General features: G+C 38.8%; 1 protein-coding gene across 1 annotated transcript in view; it reads left to right on the plus strand.

Moving 5' to 3' along the window:
- Positions 1 to 24,340, plus strand: part of glrbb (glycine receptor, beta b) — a 151,876-nt gene that overhangs the window by 103,570 nt on the left and 23,966 nt on the right. The window contains exons 8-9 of the mRNA XM_072254697.1: positions 6,080 to 6,232; positions 8,028 to 8,353. Of these exons, the coding sequence (XP_072110798.1) occupies positions 6,080 to 6,232; positions 8,028 to 8,353 (479 nt within the window). The remainder of the gene's footprint in view (positions 1 to 6,079; positions 6,233 to 8,027; positions 8,354 to 24,340) is intronic.

Genomic DNA, 24,340 nt, shown 5'->3' on the forward strand with positions numbered 1-24,340 from the left:
ACCCCCCTTCACTTACTACCATGGTCCACCCTCCTCTCCTATCAGATTCTTTTTTTCTCCAGCCCTTTGTTTTTCCCACCTATCACCTCCTGGCTTCTTACTTCATTCCCCTCCACCCCACCCATCTGGCTTCACCTACCACCTTCTAGCTTGTCCTCCTTCCCCTTCCCCCACCTTTTTATTCTAACATCTTCCCCCTTCCTTTCCTGTCCTGATAAAGGATCTCAGCCCCAAACGCTGACTCTTTATACATTTTCATAGATGCCGCCTTATCTGCAGCATTTTGTGTGTGTTTCTTTCAATCTTTTTTTATTGATTTAAAAGAATAAGGATAAATACAAACCAGAGGAGAGGTTACCTCAAATACATATTTCAATAATAGTACAAACAAAGAAAGGAATATACACTGTCAAAATCATATATAGTATTAAGCTAATATAAAGAGAGGGAAGAATTACTTCTCCTCTTAACAGTTCATAGAAAAAAAAGACTCAAGATTTCCAGTTATTGAGGGAAAAAAACCCCACTAAACTAACCTAAAACAAAAAAAAAAGGGGGACTAAGCAGTCCACTTTGAGGATACAGTTTGGAAAAAAAAGGGAAAATTCTTCTGGTCAAATCCAAAACTTTGTGAAGAAGAAAAAAAAATTAACTGGAAAAGTAAAAAGAATTAGATCATATGAAAATATTGAATAAAAGGTCACCAAGTTTGCTCAAATTTAAACGATGTATCAAACGTCCGACTCCTTATTTTCTCCTAACTTAAACAAGACATAATGGAGGAGAGCCAAAAAAAACAGTAGGTGGATTGGGATCCTTCCAGTACAATAGAATAACTCTCCTAGCCAATAAAGTTGAGAAAGCTATCATGTGTTGGAATAATCCCTAAGGCTGCCGTAAGTGAATTAGGTTGTAGGTCCAGACCTATGACTTTTGATAATGTTCTAAAAACATCTCTCCAAAAATGATTTAACTTTATGCAGGACCAAAATATATGAGTTAAAGTGGCCACCTCAGTGTTGCATCTATCACAGGTAGGATTTATATTAGAAAAAATATGCACTAGTTTATCTTTTGACATATGCGCCCTGTACACTACCTTGAACTGCATCAAGGAGTGACGGGCACAGATAGATGAATTATTAACTAAATGACAAATTTTATTCCATTGATTATCTGAAAGTGACTCTTGAAGTTCCAATTCCCACGCACGTTTAACCTTATGATTAGGCACCATTTGTAAATTCAATAGCCATTTATATATGATGGCTATCAATCCTTTTTGGAATGGTTTAAGCTGAAAGGTAGCATCTATCATATTTAGTAAATGAGCAAATGGGTAATTCAGTAACAAATCACGTAAAATAAATAAATAATTAATTAATTCCTAACTTGTAAATATCTAAAACATTTTGCATTAGATAAATCATATTCATCCACTAGCTGCAAGAAAGGCATTAAACAATCCTCTAAAAACAAATCTAGAAAAGTTTTTATTCCCTTAGTTTCCATGTTAAAAAGACCTTATCTAAAATTGATGGTTTAAAAAAAAAGTTAAAATGGATATTACTAGAAAGAACAGTTATATAAGTCAAAAGATCTGCAAAACTGAAACCAAATTTTTAATGTCTAACAATGGGACTAAGATCTTGTCTACCAATCTTAGAAAACAAAAAGGGAAGAGGAGCTCCCAGCAAAGAAGCCGAAGAGAACCCCTTTACCGAGTTCTCCTCCATATCCGACCATGGAGGACAGTCCTGCATATCTATACAGTGAATCCAAAAAGTAATATAACGAATATTGATTGCCCAGTAATAGAATCTAAAGTTTAGTAAAGCCAAACCACCATCTTTTTTTAAATTTTTGCAGTAAAGGTTTACTCAATCCAGAGCTTTTATTATTCCAGATATATGATAAGATCATAGAATCTATTCTATCAAAAAACGTTTTCAAGACAAAGAATGGAACAGCTTGAAATGTGTATAAAAATTTTGGTAAAATTGTCATTTTTATAGCATTTATTTGATCAATTAACGACATCGTCATAGGCGACCATTTGGAAAGCGTTTGTTGTGTATATTCAATTAAAGGAAGAAAATTATATTTATATAAATCTTTAAAATTTTTAGAAATTTTAATACCAAGATAGGTAAAATAATTTTTAGCAATATTAAAAGGTATTTTATCATATTGATCTGAATAATTATTAATAGGAAATAATTCACTTTTATGTAAATTTAACATATCTAGAGAAAGTACTAAATTCAGTAAATATGGATAACATAGAAGGAATAGATTGCCTAGGGTCGGAAATGTAAACTAATAAATCATCTGCGTACAACGAAGCCTTATGTACTTTATCCCCTCTCTTAATACCCTGAACAGAGTTGGAATCCCTAAGAGCGATAGCAAGTGGATCTAAAGCCAAATTAAATAATAAAGGACTAAGAGGACAACCCCAACGGGTTCCTCTAATTTGTCTAAAATAAGGAGATTTTTAATTGTTTGTTATAACCGCAGCCATCGGGGCTTGATAGATCAGTTTGATCCAGGAAATAAATCCCGGACCAAAATTAAATCTCTCCAAAACCTGAAATAAATAAAGCCATTCCACCCTATCAAAGGCCTTCTCTGCATCAAGAGAGACAATACATTCAGATTCTTTAACTGAGGGAGAATAAATAATATTTAACAATCTTCGGATATTAAAATGTGAATACCTATTTTTAATGAATCCAGTTTAATCATTTGAAATAACAATAGGCAAAATATTCTCAAGCCTATTAGCCAGAATCTTAGAGAGAATTTTAAAGTCAACATTCAATAAGGAAACTGGCATATAGGAGGCACATTCAGATAGTTCTTTTCCTTTTTCAGGAATCAATGAGATTGATGCCTCATAAAAAGTTTTCGGGAGATTCCCAGAGGATATAGAATCAGTGAAAGTTTGACATAGATGTGATGTAAGCGTTTCAGTAGAAGTACTTCTACTTTTACTGTGTGTGTTGATCTAACATAAGTTTTCCTTTTTGCCATATCATACCCTCTGAGGAGGATCAGGTGATGCTAGGAGAGGGATGTTGTTGAGGGAAAATGAAGAGAGTTAAGGACAAAGAGATGGCTCAAGGTGGAAAACATAGCTAATGATAACCGGTCTGTCAGGAAGCAGCAATTCATCCTGATTCAGAGCAGGGAAAAACGGTACAAAGACAGAACTACTGGCTCTTTATTTGAGTGTGTAGAGCATTAATAACAAAGGAGGTGAATAGCACAAGTATATGCAGTACAATCATATATCCATTACAGTGACATGGTAGCAAGTTGACCAAGGTTGGAAATTAAATACTGTATTTCAGGAAACTTTTCATTTTACAAAAGGCAGGCAATATACAAAAGGAGATGGAATGTCCTTGATTTTTAAGAAAAGGATAACGGCAGCAGAAAAAAACAATCTGAGCTCAGAAAATGGAGAAGCAGGAATAGTTTGAGTGAATATGAGAAACAGCAGGAGGAAGAAAATGTTGGTGGGAGTAGCATGTGGCCCCTAAACTGTGCTAATAATGTAAGACACGGTATAAATCACAAAATTAGTGGTGCATGTAACAAGGGTAATAAAATATCATGGGAAACTTCGAATGGCATATAAGAACATAAGAAATAGTAGCAGGAGTCAGCCATCTGGTTCCCCGAGCTGCTGCGTCATTCACTAAGATCATGGCTGATCTGGCGGTGAACTCAGGTCCCCCTTCCTACCTTTTCTCCATAATTCTTAATGCAAAAATTTATCTAACTGTGTTAAAATATATTTACTAAGGTAGCCTCCACTGCTTCCCTGGGTAGAGAATTCCACAGATTCACTACTTTTTGGGGAAAATAGTTTCTCTTCATCTCTATCAAAGATTTGTTCCCTCAGATCTTGAGGCTATGTCCCCTAGTTGTAGTTCTATGGCCTGGACAAATAATAATATTAGTGGTAGGGCAGGGGGGAAACTAAACTCATGGAGTGTGTAAGAGATGGTTTTCTCGATTGAGGAACCAGCAAGGGAACAGGGTATGGTGGATCTAATGTTCTGTAAAAAGGCCAGTTGATCATCTGGTACTTAATGGGCCTTTAGGGAACAGTGATCATTACATGATAGGAATTTATATAAAGATTGGAATATGGTTGATTTAATCTGAAATCACAACTTAAAGGCAAGTTGTGAAGGCACGAATTATAAACCGGTTACAGTAGATTGGGAAACGTCAATTAAAAATGACAGACAGTAAATCTTTTAAAGAACTGACACAGTTTCCAAGTAATGTAAATCCCTTCAAGGCATATAAAAAGAACAGGAAAAGTGATTCAACAGTGGCTACCAAAAGAAGTTAAAAGTAGCATTGCATCAAAAGAAAATGTTTAGAATGTTGCCAAAAAGCAGTAAGCTTGACAATTGGGAAAATTTGACAAATTGATAGAGGAATATTGAGAAATTGGAAAAAAATAATGGGGAAAATAGAATGCAAAACCAAGGTAGTGAGAAACAAAAACAACAGGAATTCTGCAGATGCTGGAAATTCAAGCAACACACATCAGCCTGGCCTGCTGCGTTCACCAGCAACTTTGATGTGTGTTGTAGTGAGAAACAAAATCTGACCATAAAGGTTCCTGTATGTAAAATAGGAAAAAGTATCAAAATTCAAGGTGATTCTGAGGAAGAAATAAATGTGGAATTTTTAAAAAAAAGGAATTTAGGAAATGTCTATGAAAATAGTAGATACTGCGGTTGTCATCCCCTAAAGTTCGAGATTACAGAACTGTTCCCACAGACTGAAAGACGGAGAATCCGACCCCATTTATTTCAGAAAGGAAGGAAAAAGAAAGCAGGAAACTCTAGATTAGTTAGCCTAGTGACGGGTTGAAATGTCAAAATCTGTAATTAAGGAAAGGCACATGGAAAATAATAGTGAACGGGAAGACTTATCATGGATTTAGAAAGAGAAATTGTGTTGGACAAATTATTTTGAATGTCATGAGATCGGAATTGTCTGAAGAGATATGGTCAAACCAGTTGCTATGGTGCATTTGGGCTTTTACAAAGCCCTTGATAATGAGCCATACAATAGAATGCTGAGCAAAATTCAAAGAAATTGTAATAGAGTAAAACATACTGACCCTTCTTGAGGATTCTTAAACTGCCTGTAGGGATAAATGGATAATTGTTTGGGTAGGGAGGATGTGACACTGGGGTGGCTCACAGGAATCAGTGCTGTACCCCCATTATGTTCGCTCATGATTTAGATGAGGGGATGACATATAATTTATCTCAGTTTGGTAATGATACAAGACCAAGTGTGGAGAGTGGGAATACCACAGGTAGGTTTCCAGAGCATGTACAGGCTCAGTGAATGAGCAAAGACCTGGCAAATAAAATATGTAGAAAAATGTGAAGTCATCCACTTCCATTCATAAAAATTGAAAGGTGAAGGTTGAAAGGTGTCCGTGTTCTTCGAACGTAAGTTACTGCAAGTTGCTATGCAGCAAGCAACTAGAGTTGAACAGTATGTTGGAGAGAGAAGAGACTTCAGATGCTCTAACCTGGAGCTGAAAAAGAAATTAGAGAAACTCAGAAGATCAGCAGCACATGTGGAGGTAAAGGAGTGGTCAATATTTCAGGTTGAAACCCTGCATCGTGATAGTATGTTGGCTTTTATTTCAAGTCAAGTTGGATACAAGGGTAGAGGTGTCTTCCTTTAATTATACAGGGCCCTGGTGAGATCAATGATAGAATATTATGTCTATGTCAAGTGTTCCTACCTAAGGAACCGTTACCTGCAACGAAGTGAGATTGATTCCTAGAAAGGCAAATTCATGTAAGAGGTGAGATTAGCTACAAAGATTAAAATCCTTTCAGTGTTCATCCCACAACAAAAGAACTGAACCATTTGTTAAAGCATTGTTCAAATGTAAAAAGCAACAGATTGGTCTTTACTTCTTGTATTGAATTAATTGTAAACTAATTGTACCAATTCTATTAAATGCCTGCCTTCCTATTTTGAAAAGTATTATAATTATTCATACACCTTGTTTTTATTAAAGGTTATTACACATGCGTGGAAGTGATTTTTACATTAAGAAGACAGGTTGGATATTACATGATGGGCGTTTATGCTCCAACTCTTCTGATAGTTGTCCTTTCTTGGCTGTCATTCTGGATAAACCCTGATGCAAGTGCTGCAAGAGTACCTTTAGGTAAACATCAACAGCATCACTGCAGAAAGAGACGTAGAGAATAGTCGTACATTCCAATATATGGTGCTGACTCGTGTGCCATTGTATATCTGATTACAGAAAAGTTTGTGATGTTGTTGATAGATGTTTCTAAAAATGGGTGATGTAAAACTTTTAGATAGCAACTCTTATTCAGTCAGTTGGGAATTATGAATGATTGAGAGTTACTTTCAATGCATTAGTACAGCCTATCTATCTCATCCCTTTAATGGACTACTAATCACAAAACAATTGAGCAGAAAATAGTTGAGTCATCATGTCCTTGTTGCTAGAATAAGATCTTTCCCTCCTCACCTTTTAGTACTAGGTTTTTAGCCAACAAATCTTCAAATACACATCCAAGTACTTTTTAATTGTTACTAGTGTCTGTGTTGATCACCTATTGAGGGATTGATTTCCAGATTCCTACCAAAGATTGGATTGAAAAGAATCTCTCATCTCCCTTCTAAACATTCTGCCTGTTGTATAAAAAGGATGCCGCCTTGTTCATGGAAAATTGTCATTATAATGCACTATACCCAGGGCTCCCTTAACTTTTGGCAGCATATAATTAAATCTTTTGCCCTTCAGTTCTATAGAAAGAGCCTCACTTATCTAACATTTTCACATAACTTCAATTTTCAGTCTTGACCAAATAGACTTTGATTATTCCAAGTGACCACCCCTTCTATCACATTGCACACATGACACTGATCAAACCTTTGGTTAATTCTCATGATGGCTTGCTGATTTTCTGAACCCAGCCATATCCCAAGCAGCAAATTTTCTGAAAACATAGGTATTATAAAATGTTGGAAAAGGAAGACCTTTTACCTGTTGCATTCATTCTATCATTCAATGAAGATCGGCAAATCTTAAACTTTAGTGCCATTTTCTCACACTATCTCTTCATTAGCTTAATATCCAAAAATATATTGGTGTGTGTTAAGTCAAATTGGAAACGCTGGCAGCAACTGTGTGGGCTCCAGAAAGTAGCATTTTTCATTTGGGACTGAGAGAATGAGTTAGAACAAGTGGGAAATGCCTGTTCTGGTTGGAGACATTGCAGTTTTCTTCACCGTATCTTACTCTGTTAAGGCAATAATGGTTGCCTATGTTTGCTCCATGCAGTTCAGTAGCTTGGCTCCATAATCTGCATAGGTGTTTTATATACAGAAATTTGTTAAAACTGAGAAATGTTAAAATGTGCACAATTGCAGGTGGGCTAATATTTGGACTCACTTCAGTAAAAGCACGATAAGGTAATTTTGAGAATATCAACTATTTTAATTGGTGTCAACTAATTTGACAATCACCTTCCATGTTCTATTTGTAGATTTGTGTTAAAGGACAAATCCAGTAGGAAGCAGCAACATTGATTTTAGTGTAGATTTGTGTAAAAAGGACAAATCCAGTAGGAAGCTGCAACATTGATTCATTGATTTTAGTGTAGATTTGCACATTCATTGTTTATGTAATTCTGTAATCATATTCTACCCAATGTAGAACTTGCCTGATATTCTTTCCACTAGTGCACTCTTGAAAATATTGTGACACCACAACATGCACCTGAACATTAACCTTAAAATACTAGCGGATCGGATTTTATAGGTCTTGTCACAGGCAGAAATGGGAGAAGTCAAACATAAACAAAATCTCTTTTCATTCAAATCAGTGAGTTATCTATCCTAATAAATGGTAGACTATCCATATGATATTATTAACAAGCATATTATTAAAATATGTTGATATTAATATGCATTTTTCTATTTCATAGGCATCTTCTCAGTCCTCAACTTGTCATCCGAGTGCATGAACCTTGCTGCAGAACTGCCCAAGGTCTCCTATGTAAAAGCCATGGATATCTGGTTGATTGCTTGTCTTCTGTTTGGGTTTGCATCTCTTGTGGAATATGCGGTTGTGCAGGTTTTGTTGAATAGCTCAAAAATAGTTGAAGCTGAAAGGGCTCGAATCCAAAAGAAGTTGAAGGCAAAGGAGCAAGCAATTGCATCTGAAGGGAAAGGATGTGGAAACTGGGTTAAACCTTCTTCTAAAAATACTGTTAATGGCACAGATACCCCTGTTCATATTAGCACATTACAGGTAAGAAACAATGAGAACTACTTTTATGTTTCACTGAATATATTTGCTCTAGTGACTTGTGATTTTTTTTACCCCCCAATAGCTTATCTTGCATGTTATCCAAGGAGATATCGCTGTGATGTGGTTGAATATATTTTGTTTTCCTGTGTGTGGGACTCATTGCAAATATATACATAAATATTGGAATCTCTGCTAACTTGTGAATAACTTTCTGGAGCTACTCGGAGCAAAAGCATTGTTGCAATATGATTACTTTTTAATGTGTACATCAGAAATAATGTGCCCACATCCCAACCAATTCAAAAGATATAAAATATGCAGAATTCTGAGTATAGCAAATGCTGTCCAGCCTACATACATAGAAATGTGACTGCATTGTGGCTTCCACAGTACTAATGTACCACCACTTGAGAATTCATTTTCACAATCTGTGCTTCCAGAAGGGAGCTTTGCCTACCGCAGTCATATGTTGGAAGTTTAAGTGCACAGTGTGTGTTCCTCGTGGGCAAGGCTTAACATGAAGCAGTAAAAAAAATTCTTGCAATCATTAAAAAGGACAATCCATTGTACAAGATCTTAGTTTATGATTAAAATCAAATATTTGAAACCAAGGTGATGCAAGTTAAACACATTCATCTCTGCACCTATGTCTTCACATTGCCTCTAAAATGAAATTCAGGACTGTAATTTTGGGCCTGTAAAATAGCTGATATGTGCAGTAGAGTAGTGATCAAAAATTCTTTTCAAGTAATAAACAGAATTTTTATGTACATAATGTTTTGTCATGCATTCATTGCCTTCTTCCTTACACTGTTGATCCTCCTCCTATACTTGAAGATGGTATCCAGCAACAGTGTCAGACCCAGAGAAGGAGGGGCCTTCAGAATCAGCATAAGACAAATACTGGTGCACTGGAAGTTGTAGGAGTGATGAGACCTCATGCTAGGATCATCTTGTAGATAGGCTCTCACTCTATACCCTGATTCAGAAGTCTAAAAGCTGAGGCCAGTTGGCTGGAGCTTAGTTTGCGACTCTTTGCAAGTCCACTGGGGATGCTGAAACCCTGACTCTGCAGGCCCAAGTCTGAATCTGCTGGAGAGCTGTCCTGTGGTTAACGGTGGGTAGGAGGGAGGAACGGGGCTTGTTTTGGTGTTGTTGTTTTGTTATTTATTGTGTTCAGTGTTATTCTGACAAGCATTGTGGGCATGCAGTGTTGGTGCCAGACTGTGTGCAACACTTGAGGCTGCTCCTAACACAGCCTCTGGTGTGTTGATTGTTAACAAAATCGACTTACTTCGCTGTATATTTTGATGTACACGTGACAAATAAACTTGAATCTTAAATCCTCAATCCTGATTTTCTGTGATTTTGGGACAGCAGTGTCTCTGAAGGCTCTCGTGCTTTCATGTCAGATAATGGAAGGTCACTGCTCTCTCTTTAAACAACACTGCTGTCTGTTGAATACACTCCCTCTATCTTTAAAAGTGTTATCAACTTTTAACTCCTTTGATTTGAAATCAAATAACTCTGAACAGTGTACAGTGGACCTAGAAACACATTAATCTTTTACTTGAGGCCTCACTTCTGCAAAGTTCTATTGCACATTAAGCTCAGTGTTGTTCAAAGTACACTTATTATCAAAATGTGTACATTATACATCCTGTAGATTTATCACCTTACAGGCAGCCACAAAACAAGAAAACCCATAAGAACCCACTTAAAAAAAAGCCATCAAACACCCAGAGAGAAAAAACAACAAATCGTGCGAATAATGAAGACAAGCTGAAGTCAGTGAAAGGGAGTCCGTCCACAGACCTTCAGTTTAACACAGAGCCAATTAAACAACGCCGAGCAACAGGTCCATCCCTCGCCTCGGGCCCGATACCCTGACTTTTTCAATCTGGCCCAGCACTTAAATAGTCACTCAAACATCAGGTTCAGTTGCTTTGGTATGCTCTGAGGCCCAGAACCCCACTGCCTTGTTTCGGCCTGTACCCAACTTTTCCAGTTCAGCCCGTCACCTAAATAGGCATCCAGACATCAGGTTCATCATGATGTAAAACAAGCTATCCAAATGCTTAAATGTATTGATGAAAGCTCTCGGCCCGAAACGTTGACTCTTTATTCCTTTCCGTGGATGGTGCCTGACCTGCTGAGTTCTTCCAGCATTTTGTGTGTATTACTATGTATTTTAGGTGTATGATTTAAGGTGAAGCAAGGGTTCATTTTATTAGGAGAATAAAGGTGGAGAGAGTCAGTAGCTTTAAATTCCTTGGTATTACCATATCAGAGGGTATGTCCTGGAACCAGCACAGAAGTGTCATCACAAAGAAGTCATGACAGTGTCTTTACTTTTTCAGAAGTTTGTGTAGATTTGGCATGTTACCAATAACTTCTATAGACACACAGTGGAGCGTATCTAACTGGTTGCATTGTGGCCTGATATGGAACCACCAATGCCCAGGAATGGAACAGGGTACAGAAAATGGGGGATCACAGTCGAAGCCCTCCCCACCATTGAGCGTGTTTACAAGCAGTGCTGCCATAAGAAAGCAGCATCCATCTTCAAGGATTCAGGCCATGCACTCTTCCGATTGCTAACACTGTGCAGAATTGCAGGAGCCTTAGGTTCAATAGTTCCATTTAATATCAGGGAATGTATTACTGCCTGGAATTCTTACTGTCTGCAGACAACCATGAAGCAGAAGAAAAACCCGAAAGAATGAATGACAAAAAAAAAGAACCCCAAAGCCCCCTACCCCCCTCATGTATAAGCAGCAGCAAAGCATCAACCCTTCCCCCTCTTCCTCCACCCAATTATGCCAGCAGAAAGCATTAGTGCTCCCACCCCCCACCATGCAAGCAACAACAAATCCGTAAAGAGACACCATGGTCTACATCAAAAACTTCTGTTCATCCCAATAGTTTAACATCCTTCAGGCTCTCCCTCTCTCACTAACAAGGAAGAGAGAGGTTTCGAACCTTCCACAGCGAGAGGGGAGACAAGCAGCTCGCTATTTCAATGTTACAGCCTGTAGCGCCGCTTTTATTTCCAGTTTCCCCTGACTTGAGAATTGGCAATGAACTATCATTCACCATCAAGAGAGAGAGAGCAAGCAAAAGTGATCACCCCAGGGCCGAGGCCTCCCACAGCCGCACCCGTTGTCTCTGTTCCGGTTCCTTGCGATGCTTCAGTTCACGACACCGTAGAGAAATTGGGTCTATAGGGCTGAGCAGGGCCACACCGCAAAGGCGCCCATCATCCAAGCTGCTTTTGGAGATATTGAAAATACAGCCGATGGGCGAGCTCCAAGAACTGAAGAACCACAGTTTGAGCGCAGTTGTAGATCACAGACCTCTGACAGGACCCCAGCCACCTGAAAAGGAAAAAATAGAGGCATTAGAAAGAAGAATTTAAACTGTACTGATGGGCTGGGAGAAACCCACGGATTCAGGAACAGTTATTACCCTACCATCACCAAGCTCATGAAAAAGCATGGATAATTTCATTCACCATAACTCTGTAATGACTCACTTTCAAGGACTCTTTATAACTCGTGTTCTCAGTATTTGCACATTTTGTCTTCATTTCCCATTAGCATTTGTTAGTCTTAGTTAAAGCATAGTTTTTTGGAAAAAGTCTATTGTATTTATTCCTGTAAATGCTTAAAAGGAAATTGATCTGAAGGTAGTGTATGACAATAAACTTACTTTGAACTTTGATCTTTAGACTATTCCTGAGGAATATTAGATAACCAGTATTTCAAGAATGAAGGTGATCTGCTCTTGTCTTCACAATTTGGCTTTGCAGTGATAGGCAAACACTGAATGTCAGAACATAAGAAATGGAAAGAATAGGCCATTCCGTCCCTCTTGCCTTCTCTGCCATTCAATAAGATCATGGCTCAGCCCCTGTGTCCTACACTCAGCCCATTTCTTTTGATTTGCTTAATATCCAAACATAGTATCAATCAGTATCAGCCTCAGTAGAGAATTACAAAGATTCACTCTCTTCTGGATAAGGAAATTGCTTTTTATCTATATTCTTATTTTGAAACCTTAACATGTGTTTCTGGATAAGCCAGTCAGGGGAAACATCTGTCAAGTCTTATAAGAATACTGTGCGCTTGCTTCGGTGAGATGAGCCCTCATTTCTCTACACTCTGCTTAAACTCTCGTATGATACACCTGCTAGCCTATGAATCAATCTGGTGAACCTTTGCTATGCTGTCTCAATTGTAAGTGGATCCATTCCAAAAGCAGAGACTGCTGACCTGTTTGCACTATTCCAGATGAAGGATCACTAAGGCCCGATGTAATTGGAGAAAGATGTTGTACTCAACGCCTCTAACAGTGAAGACCAGCATCCTGTTCCCCTTCCTAATTGCTTGCTAAACCTCCAGGCTGGGCTTCAGTGAGAAGTATACAAGGACTCCCAGGTCACCCTGAACAATAACATCTTTCAGTTTCAGATAATTTGATAAATGCCATGCCATGTTTTCCAACCAAAGCGGATGACCTCACTTTGGATGAGATACAGGCTGTATGGAAAAGGAAAAGGAGAAGGAAGAGTATATGATGGCAATGACGGACCACTAACTAAACGGTTTAGTCACTGCATTAAACAGAAAGAAGTCCTATGACCTCTGTCTTTCCCTCCAAAATGGCTGTCACCTGCAGTAGGTATAGTGTGACAGGATTGTCACAAAGTCCTCATACAGACTGAACATCAAGGTCGTTTGCCTTTGCACAAGCTCCTGTGAGAAGAAATTCATCTTACAGGCAACCACAAAAACAAAGAAACCTAACAGAACTCTTTAAAAAGACCGTCAAACACCCATTGTGCAAAAAAGAACACATCATGCAAACAATAAAAAGTAAACAAATAACACCCAGAGCTAAAGTTCACAAAAGTGAGTCCGCAGCCACGAAGCCTGCTCATTGGTGGAGCAGTGAGCTGAACACCAGCCAGTCCCTCACCTCTGGCCCCGAAACCCCAACCTTTTCAAATTAGCCCTGTGCTTAAATTGGCCAAACATTAACTCATTCCTTGCTCTCAAATCTGGGCCCTGCCGCCTCAATTTGGCCTGTACCCACACACCTCCACAACCATACTACACCTTTGAGACTCCAGTTCACCGAAATAATGCCAGATGGTACAGGCAGTTCAAAATCACAAATCTGAAAGGGAAGCTGCAGGCTCTAGATTGCAGTGATTGTTATTCAGAAAAAGTGTGATTAATAAGAGTAGATAGTAGATTTGTTTGCTGCCAGTAAAGTGTCATGTCTCTCAGCAGCACCATCTCAGGACAGATTGTAGACAGGTCAGATTTCTCCTCAAATGCTGCTGACCTGCTTGGCATTTCTAGTATGCTTTCCTTTTATTTCAGATTCCCAACATAGCTTTTAGTTTCTTGATCCCAACCACAACTTTTTTTTAAATATAGAGTCATTTTAGATGTCAATTCCAGATCTAGATTTCTTACATCTCTTGCTAAGGTGTAGCCCAATTATGCTAGGTGAATCTCCCTGTGACACACATTTCTCTGCACTGTTTCTTTGCTATACCACTCTGTGTGATGGCAGTATAGGGTATTGTGGCCATCACCGCCCTCCCCCTGCTCCTCTCCCTTAACTTCTCCCGCCAGTTCCTCAGTCTGCTTTGTCTTCTGCTTCTCTGGTCATGATAAAGACAAAAGCCTTTCCTTATATTCTGTGATGTGGTACAGGGGAGAGCTTAGTGTATGGGGATATGTATGAAGTAACAGAACCTATCTACTAGTATGTATCTTGATATACACTTCTATGCCCTGCACCTTAAATTGTGGAGCTCTGTCGCTCTCTGCTACTGCTTCTATCTCCTTCACGGTACCACAGTGTGTATCCCTGTTACCTGACGGTCAGGAGGAGCCTGCGTGTAAGGGCTGATGCCTTCTGTGATTACTGGGTACAAACTGTTGGCAGCTGTGGTGAAGTTAGCCGGGTCCCACTGGGTAGTGTGCATCTTTGGTTTTCTATGTGTAATACGCACTTGTTTTCAACAAACCAGAAATTTTTGAGGGGCATCCAAGTGGTGTTGGAACTAAAAGGAATTTCTAAGCTCGCCAATAAAAGTGCAATTGAACTTTCAGGTGTTTCAAATAGTTTACTATATTAATAAAATGTAACACAAAAAAGGTCATACCAACTACCCTTGACATTCGGACAAATTGCCAACACCAAGCCCTCCACCATCAACATGTCACATGCCATCATTAACCCAAAACTCAACTGAACTAATAACCAGAAGACAGGTGAGAGGTGGTGTTAACTGCAGTGTGTGACTGAACCTTTTGGCACCCAAAGAGCTTCTATCATCTACAAACCACGAGTCAGTCATGTGCTGAACCATTCCAACAATAGTCAAGAAACTTGACACCATTTAGAATAAAACAGTCCATTTGATTAACACACATCAAAGTTGTGTTGCTTGAATTTCCAGCATCTGCAGAATTCCTCGTGTTTGAGTCCATTTGATTAGTACCTCAGCCATCATCCAAAATGTCAATTCTGTCCACTTTGACTGTAATATGCATCATTCACAAAATGCACATTTATTCACCAGTGCTATGCTGACAATATATCTCCCCCCACTCTGCCTCAGCCTCAAGGTTTCATCTTGACCACTAAAGAAATACCATCAAATGCAGGATCTCCTGCAAATCATTAAGACTTGTAAAGAACGCTGTCTGTGTCATGATGTGTGCTGGCAATATTGAAACCCAAGTGCCAGAGGAAAGACAGACTCCAATGTAGAAATGGCGAGGAGAGCTTATTCATCATCATTCCAACAGAACATTGGTGGCTTGGTCAATCGATACTGGGAGATGTAACATTCTCAAAACTAGATCCACACGATTAGTGTTAATTGGGCATCTGCTTAAATAATACAAGTAATATGGAATCCCCTGAGCCTGTCAAAATATTTGAAAAAGCTTGAACAGAAAGCACCAGGAGACTGCATTACAAAGAGTGAGTCGCTCGAGAAAAACACAAGGAACTCTATAAACATTTAGCAACATTCATCAAGCAACAGGAACTAATTCAGCTACTCCAAAAACTTTGGAGTCCAATGGTCTCCAGCGCCCTGCACAGGCCCAAAGAGCTCACTGCAATCCGATCTTTGCTTCCTAAACCTTAAGTATGCTTCCTGCTTCCTCATGACTAAATGTTACATCTCTCTTGTCAACCAAGATTCCTTCACCCTACCATCCTTTCCTTGCCTCAATGGGACAGACCTATTTCGAACCTCATGTAAATGCTCCCTAACCAACCTCCAGCTTTCTGTTGTACATTTCCCTGACAATATCTGTTACCAATTTATGCTCTAAAGTTCCAGTTCCAGCCTAATAACATCATAATTAGTCTTCTCCAAATTAAATATTTTCCCATATTGTCTGTTCCTATCCTTGTCCAAGCCTATGCTAAGTCTGGGAGTTGTGGTCACTGTCTCTGAAGTGTTCACCCACAGAGAGACCAAGTTCATTGCCTAGTACTAGATCTGGTATGGCCTCTCTTGTCAGCCTATCTACATCTTGTGTCAGGAGCCCTTTCTGGACACACCTAACAAATTCATGCCCTGTCTAAACCTCTTGCACATAGGAGCTACTGATCAGTATTAGGGAAGTTGAAGTCACCCATGATAACAACAGTGCTACTTTTAACCTTTGCAAACTTTGCCCCCTAATCTGCTCCTCAGTCTCCCTGCTGCTATTGGGGAGCCGATAGAACACTTCCAATAAAATGATTGCTTCCTTCCTGTTTCTGACTTCTAACCACACTGACTTCACTGAATTGGAAGGGATATGGAGACAATCCCTCCACGATGTCCTCTCTTTCTGCAGCTGTGATATTATCCCTGATTAATAATGCCATTCCCCCACCTCTTTTACTTCCCTCCCTTTTGAAGCATCTAAACCCCAGAACATCCAGCAGCCGTCCAAACCCTGTAACCGCCAAGTCTCTGCAATGACTGCAACATCATACTTCCTAGAACTGATCCATGCTCTAAATTCATCACTGTTGTTCCAATACTTCTTGCATTAAAGTAAATATATTTCAACCCAACCAACCGAATGCACTTATGCCCTACCCACTGCCTATCCTCAGAATCAGAATTGGGTTTAGTATCACTGGTATGTGTCATGAAAATTGTTGTTTTGTGGCAGCAGTACAGTGCAATGCGAAATAAAAACTGTAAATTACAGTAAGTATAAAACATAAGTAGTGCAAAAAGAAAATCAAAAATAGTGAAGTAGTTTATGGATTCATAATCCATTCAGAAATCTGATGGCGGAGGGAAAGAAGCTGTTTCTGAAACTTTGAGCATATGTCCTCGGGCTCCTGTACCACCTCTTTAATGGTAGTAACGCGAAGAGGACATGTCCTGGGTGACAGGATCCTTATTGATGGACGGTGCCTTGTGGAGGCAGTGCCTTTTGAAGATGTCCTTGTCGCTGCTGAGGCTAATGGCCATGATGGAGCCTGCTGAGCTTACAACTTTCTGCAGCTTTTTCCGATCCTGTGTAGTGGCCCCTTCATACCAGACAGTGATGCAAATAGATAGGTTGCTCTTTACGGTACATCAGTAGAAATTTTTGAGAGTCTTTAGTGACATACCAAGTCTCCTCAAACTCCTAATGAACTATAGCCACTGTTTTGCCTTCTTTGTATGTGCATCTATATATTGCGCCTGGATAGATCTTCAGAGATGTTGACACCCAGAAACTTGTAACTGCTCACCCTTTCCACTGCTGATTCCTCGATGAGGACTAGTGTGTGTTCTCTCAACTTCCCCTTCCTGAAATCCACAATTAACTCCTTGGTCTTACTGACATTGAGTCCAAAGTTGTTGTTGCGACACCACTCAACCAGCTGATCTGTCTTGCTCTTGTACACCTCTTCCTCAGTCTCTCTACATGCTGTATCTACCTGACCTATCACTTGAGTTGTCAACCACCTGCCAACCGCGTTTAAACCCTCTGTAACAACTCTAGCAAGCCTGCCCACAAGGACCTTGATTCCTCTTGAATTTATCTGTAAACTGTTCCTTTTGTATAGGTTATACCTTCCCCAGAAGAGATTCCAATGATTCACAAATCTGAAATTCTCTGCACCCAAATGAAAAGCCATGGATGAACAAGAAGCTTCATAGTCTGCTGAAGGCTAGCTATGTGGCATTTAATCCTGGCAGCTTGGATATGTATAAGAAAACCAGATTTGACTTGTGGAGGGCTATTTCAAGAACTAAGAAACAATTCCAAGCAAGGTTGGAGAAGACATCAGATGCACACCAGCTTTGGCAGGGTTTGCAGGATATTACTTCCTACAAAGCAAAACTCAACATCATGAGTGGCAGCGATGCTACAGTACCAGACATGCTCAATGCCTTTTATGGTTGGTTTCAAAGGGAGAATAAAGCTACTGCTGTGAGGATCCTTGCTGCACCTGGTGGCCCTGTGATCTCTGTCTTGGAGGCCGGCATTGGGTGAACCCTCGCAAAGCGGCAGATATCGATGGGGTACCTGGTAAGGCTTGAAAACTTGTGCCAACCAACTGGCAGGGGTATTCAAAGACATTTTCAATCTCTCACTGCTATGGTCGGACATTCCCACCTGCTTCAAAAGGACAACAATCATACCAGTGCCCAATAAGAACAGTACGAGTTGCCTTAACGACTATTGGCTAATAGCACTCACATCTACCGATAAAATGCTTTGAGAGGTTGTGGAGCATCAGGTGGTAACCTTTGCCGTTTCCTTAGCATTTGTATCATAAATCCTCTTCTCGTCATTAACATCAGGAAGGAACTACAGAAGTCTGAAGACTGACCCTCAATGATTTAGGAAGTGAGTTTTCCCCTCTGCCATCAGACTTCTAAACGGTCAATGAACACTACCACACTATTCCTCTTTTGCAGGATTTATTTAGTTATTTCCAGTGACTTATGATGGTGTTTCTGTCTTGGACTGTACCACTGCCACAAAACAACAAATTTCACAACACATGTCAGTAACCTGGGTGGCAAGTTTGAGATACGTTTCTACTAAGCCACTGCTTCCCTCTGCTAGCCTGCAGTTCACCCTTGGGCAAAATGTGGCACTTGCTTTGCATTCCTCCCCCCCCCCCCCCCCGATCAGGGAGCAGGTGGTGGATGATTGTATGAGCAGCTGGTGCATATCACAAGTCCTGGTTATGTGACCATTCAAGCCAGGCAGACAAACTCCGAAGAGTATTGATAATGTTTGGGCTCACTCATCTTGTAAAGACACTGCCCAGCAGAAGGCAATGGCAAACCATTTCTGTAGAAAAAATTGCCAAGGACAATCATGGTCACCATGATCACCTACGTCAGATGATGATGATGGTGATGATTATGATGATGATGATGGTGATGATGATGTAAGTGAATCGGAAACCTGATTCTGACCTTCAACTGAGAAGGTTCAGAATCCTTTTCTGAGTGGCGTGTTTGTATTGTTTCATCAAACTTCTCATTGCTTAGTAGCTAATACATTCTGCGTTTTCTTACTTTGTACAAATGCTACTCCTGGTCTCTGAAAACCATGAACAACAAAACACACACTTCAGTGATACCAGGTGTCTGATGGCACACTTTAGATAACTGAAGCTTTTGTAAAAGCATGAAGTAAACAGACAAGATTGTGTTGTGTACTTGCCTCCAATCAAACATTTTTCATTCTTCTTCATATTTATTCAAATTAAACTCAGTGAATGTTGCCATTTCTACAGTTAAGGAATATTGCAAAGGTACATCTGTTTCTGTCACTAATGATGCTAAAAAACAAATTTATGCCTGTATATTGAATAGTCTAGATTACTGCAATGCACTTTTTACTGGCCTTCCAAAGCAATCTATTGACAAACTTCAACTCATTCACTCACTGCTAGACTTAACTAAAAAAGGATGAAGGAGTATATCACTCCTGTCCTAGCTTCCTCTATTTCTGTATTAGCTTCTTCTATCCTTTAGAATTGACTTTAATGTTCTGTTATTTGTGTTTAAAGCTCTCAGTGGTCTGGGCCTGAGTACATCACAGAATTGCTTTCATTTTATAATCCTGCTCGAGCTCTCTGGTTTTCTTTTGCCGGTCTCTTAAATTTAAACAATCTCCAACAAAAGATAATTGGCAAGTCGGCTGTTTTTGGACTATACTCCTAAACTATGGAATTTAATATGTAAAACTATAAGGGATGCAGGCTCAGTTGACACTTTTAAGCATCAGTTCAAAATCTATTTATTTAACCTTTTAACTAACAACTTTTTATCTTTTATTTTATTACTTTATCCCATTGTAAAACATTTTAAACTACATCTTATGAAAAATGCTCCATAAATAAGTTGTTATTATTATTAAATAATGATTCACTATATGATTCACTTCACAAGATGTTTTAGATTAAGTATTAGGCTTGATTTAGGAAAGCCTGTGTAATGACATTATCAGAACAAATTCTAATGTTCTTTTATATCTTACAATTAGCTACTTCGTTTTTCTTCAGGAATGATTATTTCAGGATGCCATGACTAAGAAAATTTCCCAAGCCTGCATTTCAGCAGATGTATTGTGAAGACCGACAGTAATTATTAATTCTTGTAGATATTATAAATAGTAATTTAAGACTATTAACAATACAAAAGCTTTCACTTTGCTCAAAATTGTTCTTCCTGTTGGTCTCATGTCAAATTCCACAACAATGGAGTAGTATTGATATCTATTGAATATGCTGTGCTATGCATGAAGTTCCAAGCACCTGAAATGTCTATTATTTGACAGATTATTTACATATTCTGATCTCTGATCTGCTAAAATAAATTGAATCTGATATTCTGTAAAAAGGCATTTGCCATATTATCAAGGGACATTTCAGTATCCTGAAGCCCATTTGGAAAGAGGTTTAATGCAGCCATCTGTTATCATTAATGTATGAACATCTGTAACCAATTGAAACTTTCCTTTGAAGTTTTGATAATACTTTCAAATGAGTGTAGTGTATAACCTTCTTCAAGGAAATGTTCAGTCGATTGAACTTAGCGTTCGATGAAGATAGCCTGTGTAATCTAGAGGGAAATCTAGCTTTTACTTCAGTAAGATGTTGATTTGCGATTCTATTGATAGACAGGTGTATCTGCTCATAATGTTACTTCTTCCACGTGAGGTGGTATATCGTATCTTTATTGACATGTAAGATTTGTTTGATATTTAACTCATAAGTTTGGTCTTGAGGGGTGCTGTTTAATATCAAATGGTCTTTGCTGCATCAAATTTGTTTTATTTGCTCCGGCATTAGTTGCCTCCTTTTGCTGCAAACTTTCTCCATGACTGTGGAACTTTGCTGATATTTTTATATCACTTAGACAGCCCCAAGGAATATGATAGATATTATTATCTGACTGCCTTCCTCAGGATCAGCTGAAGGGCCTTCCAGGATCCTAAAGAAGCTGGTTCTCTATAATAGCTGATAATGCCATTCTCTTTATGTGCTTTCACCAGTTACTGCCCTTTGTATCTCCCAGTACACCTCCCATTCTGCCACTGTGAATATCTTTCATTTAATGTATTGCAGGCATGGGAGAAGTGTTAAACTGGTGGATGGTAGCGACTTCATTTTCTAGATTTTAGGGCAGAGGGAAGCCTACTGGGCTTAGGAGGAAAGTAGGGGATAGTTGGAGGTTTGGTGAAGGAAGTGGTTAGTGACATTGACGTTTTTATGAATGATTTCCTGAGAAGAGAGCCAACACTTCTATTTCATTAGTAGTACCATCATTGCTGTAAATTTAAGAATACTGTTGGACATGCTACCTTCCTTCCTCTCCAGCTCCACGCATACAATGTGTTTAGAAAAAAAAGCTTCTTTTTCTCATTAGCAGCTGATATCTTGCAGTTGGGTCTAAACAACATAGCTGTATCTCTCCCAATGCTTAAGGATAGTCTTCTTTTGAAATGAATAGAGAGTAGACTGTTGCACTGATTTTGAACAGTAGTATCCAGAGAGTTATGGCACCTACCTGAGATGCTACTAGTGCACAAGCAGCAGCTAGCCAAAATACAAGGAGTGTAAAAGAAGATGAGATGCCAGCAGAGGGTGGATCATGACTACATCTACGGGTGTGTGCTAATGGACAGGGCTGCCCAATCTTAGTTGGAAATGGTGAACTCCATGCACTTACACATAGCTTGCACAACATAACACAACATAAGCTAATAAAAACTGCAGACTCTGGGGAAATTTTACTATAATGGTTATGCATTGACTTAAGTATTCATAAAGATTTACATGGACTGATGATACAAGTAGCTAGTAGCCTTGATAAAAAGTTCATTGAAAATATTCGGAACACATTCTTAATACAATACATTGCAGAACTAGCCAGAGAATAAGTTAGATCTGGTCATGTGTAATGAGATGGATTAATTACTAATCTCAAAGAAATGATCCTCTTGGGGGAGAGTGATTAGACATTATGGGATTTCACAGTCAGTTTTGAGATGGAGAAATGCAAGTCTGAACTACGTGTATAATTTGAATTAACAGTGAATGCAGAGTTGGCTAAATTGCACTGGGGAATTGATTGAGAAATAAAACAGTCCAATAACATTGAAGTGTACTTAAGCAAGTACATTGTAATTTTCAAGAAATGTATATTCTGTTGAGAAATGGAGACTATAAAATTATTAAACAATCTGTGACTAATAAAGGAAGATAAGAATGGTAGACAATATTGAAAGAAAGGCAATATTCTGAAGTTTCAAATGAATGACTACCAAGATAGTGGAGGCATTAGATGTTGTCTTCGAAAATTCCTTAGATTCTAGAAAGATTCTAACTGATTAGAAAACTTTTCTGGGGAAGGATGGAGAAAAAAATATCGGTCACTGGGAAAATGATGGAATCCTTTATTAAAGCCTTTAATCCTTTATTCATTTATGTAGTGTGGGCACGTGGCCAAGTGGTTAAGGCATTAAAGTCCTGAAGGTCTTGAGTTCAAGCCCCAGCCGTGGGAACGTGTTGTGTCCTTGAGCAAGGCACTTTATCACACATTGCTCTATGACGACACTGGGGCCAAGCTGTATGGGCCCTAATGCCCTTCCCTTGGACAATATTGGTGTCGTGGAGAGGGGCGACTTGCAGCATGGCAACTGCTAGTCTAACATACAACCTTGCCCAGGCCTGCGCCCTGGAGAGTGAAGACCTTCCAGGCGCAGATCCATGGTCTCACAAGACTAACGGATGCCTTTACTAGTGGAAAGCAGTAACAAAAAGTGAGTAGTCAACAAAGCTTTATGAAGTGGAAACAGTGTTTGACAAATTTATTAGAGCTTTTTGAGAATGCAGTTTGCAAAGTTAATAAATGGGGGTTAGTAGATGTAATATATTTGGATTTCTAAATGGCTTACTTAACATTCAACCTAAAAGGTTACTATGCAAGGCATTAAGTGCCCATGGCATTGGGAGTAGGACTTTAATTAAAGAGAATTGGTTTAGTAACAAAACAATGCTAGGATAAGTGGGTAATTTTCAGGTTTACAGTATGGTGCAAGAGGGATTTGTTCTGGGACCTCAACCATTTTCAGTCCTTATAAATGATAGTGATGTATTAGAGACAAAATTAGTGATAATACAAAGTGAGAAAGCAAACTGTGAAGAGGATACTAAGAGTCTGCAGGATATAAGCAAGTGGGTATGTAATTTGCAGATGATGTACGAAGTTATCTGGAGAGAGACTACAGAATGCTGTTGCTGTGCAAAAGATATCTGGGTTTTCTCTTAAATGAAACACATCAAGTTAGCATACATTTACAGCAAGTAATTGGGAAGGCAAATGAAATGTTGGCCTTTATTCCTGTGTCCACATGCAGGTTACTGTATAAAACTTTGGTCTCCTCAGTTATATCTACAGCAGAGCCAGGTTAGAGAATGTTTACTAGATCCCTGGTATAAAGACAATTTCTTACATAGAGATACTGAGCAAACTGGATTCATATTCACTAGACTTTAGAAAAATTAGAGATGATAGGAACATAAATAGGAGCTGGATTAGCTTTTTGAGTCTGCTCCATTATCCCTCAAGATCATGACTGATCTTCCAGCTCAGAGCTATTTTTCAGTGCAATTACCATATCTCTGAATATCCAGAAATCTTCTTATCTCTGTTTTGAAGGTATATAGTGAACTATTTGTGTTAGCGAATTACAAAGATTCACCACTTTCTTGAGTGAAGACATTCGTCTCCATTTATACCCCAAATGACCTATTATTCAAAGTGACCATCAGGCTCTTGAATAAAGGAGGATAACTACACTCACTTGCCCCATCATTGAAATGTTCCCAACACCAATGATCTCACTTTAAGGACTCTTTATCTCTTTATCTCATGTTCTTGATATTTATTGCTATTTATTTATATTTGCATTTGCAGTTGTCTTCTGCACTCTGGTTGATCTTTCATTGATCCTGTTAAAGATACTATTCTATAATTTGCTGAGTGTGCCCACAAGGAAATGAATATAAGGCTTATAAATGGTGATATATATGTACTTTGATAATAAAATTTACTTTGACTTTATTTAAATCGTGCCTTTTTCTCAGAATATTTTGTTCAGAGGAAATATCCTTCCTCTATCTAGTCTGTCAAACTCCTTGACATTTTGTAAGTATTGATGGGATCTCCTCTTATTCTTCCAAATTCTAAAACTAAATTTCCAATGTATTCATTTCCTTTCCATACAGCAAACTTGCTGTCCCTGGAACCAGTTCAATGTAACTTCCATGCTTTTTCTTCATCATCGGTAGATAGGAGACAAAATTGTGCTAATATTCCAGGTGCTGTCTCAACAAGGGACAATTTAATTGCGATAAAACATCCTTTCTTGTCTCATCAAACCCTTGTCATAACAGTAATGTAGCATTGGCCTCCTAATAATT

Source organism: Mobula birostris, chromosome 4 (genome assembly GCF_030028105.1).
Source record: "Mobula birostris isolate sMobBir1 chromosome 4, sMobBir1.hap1, whole genome shotgun sequence".
NCBI lineage: Eukaryota > Metazoa > Chordata > Chondrichthyes > Myliobatiformes > Myliobatidae > Mobula > Mobula birostris.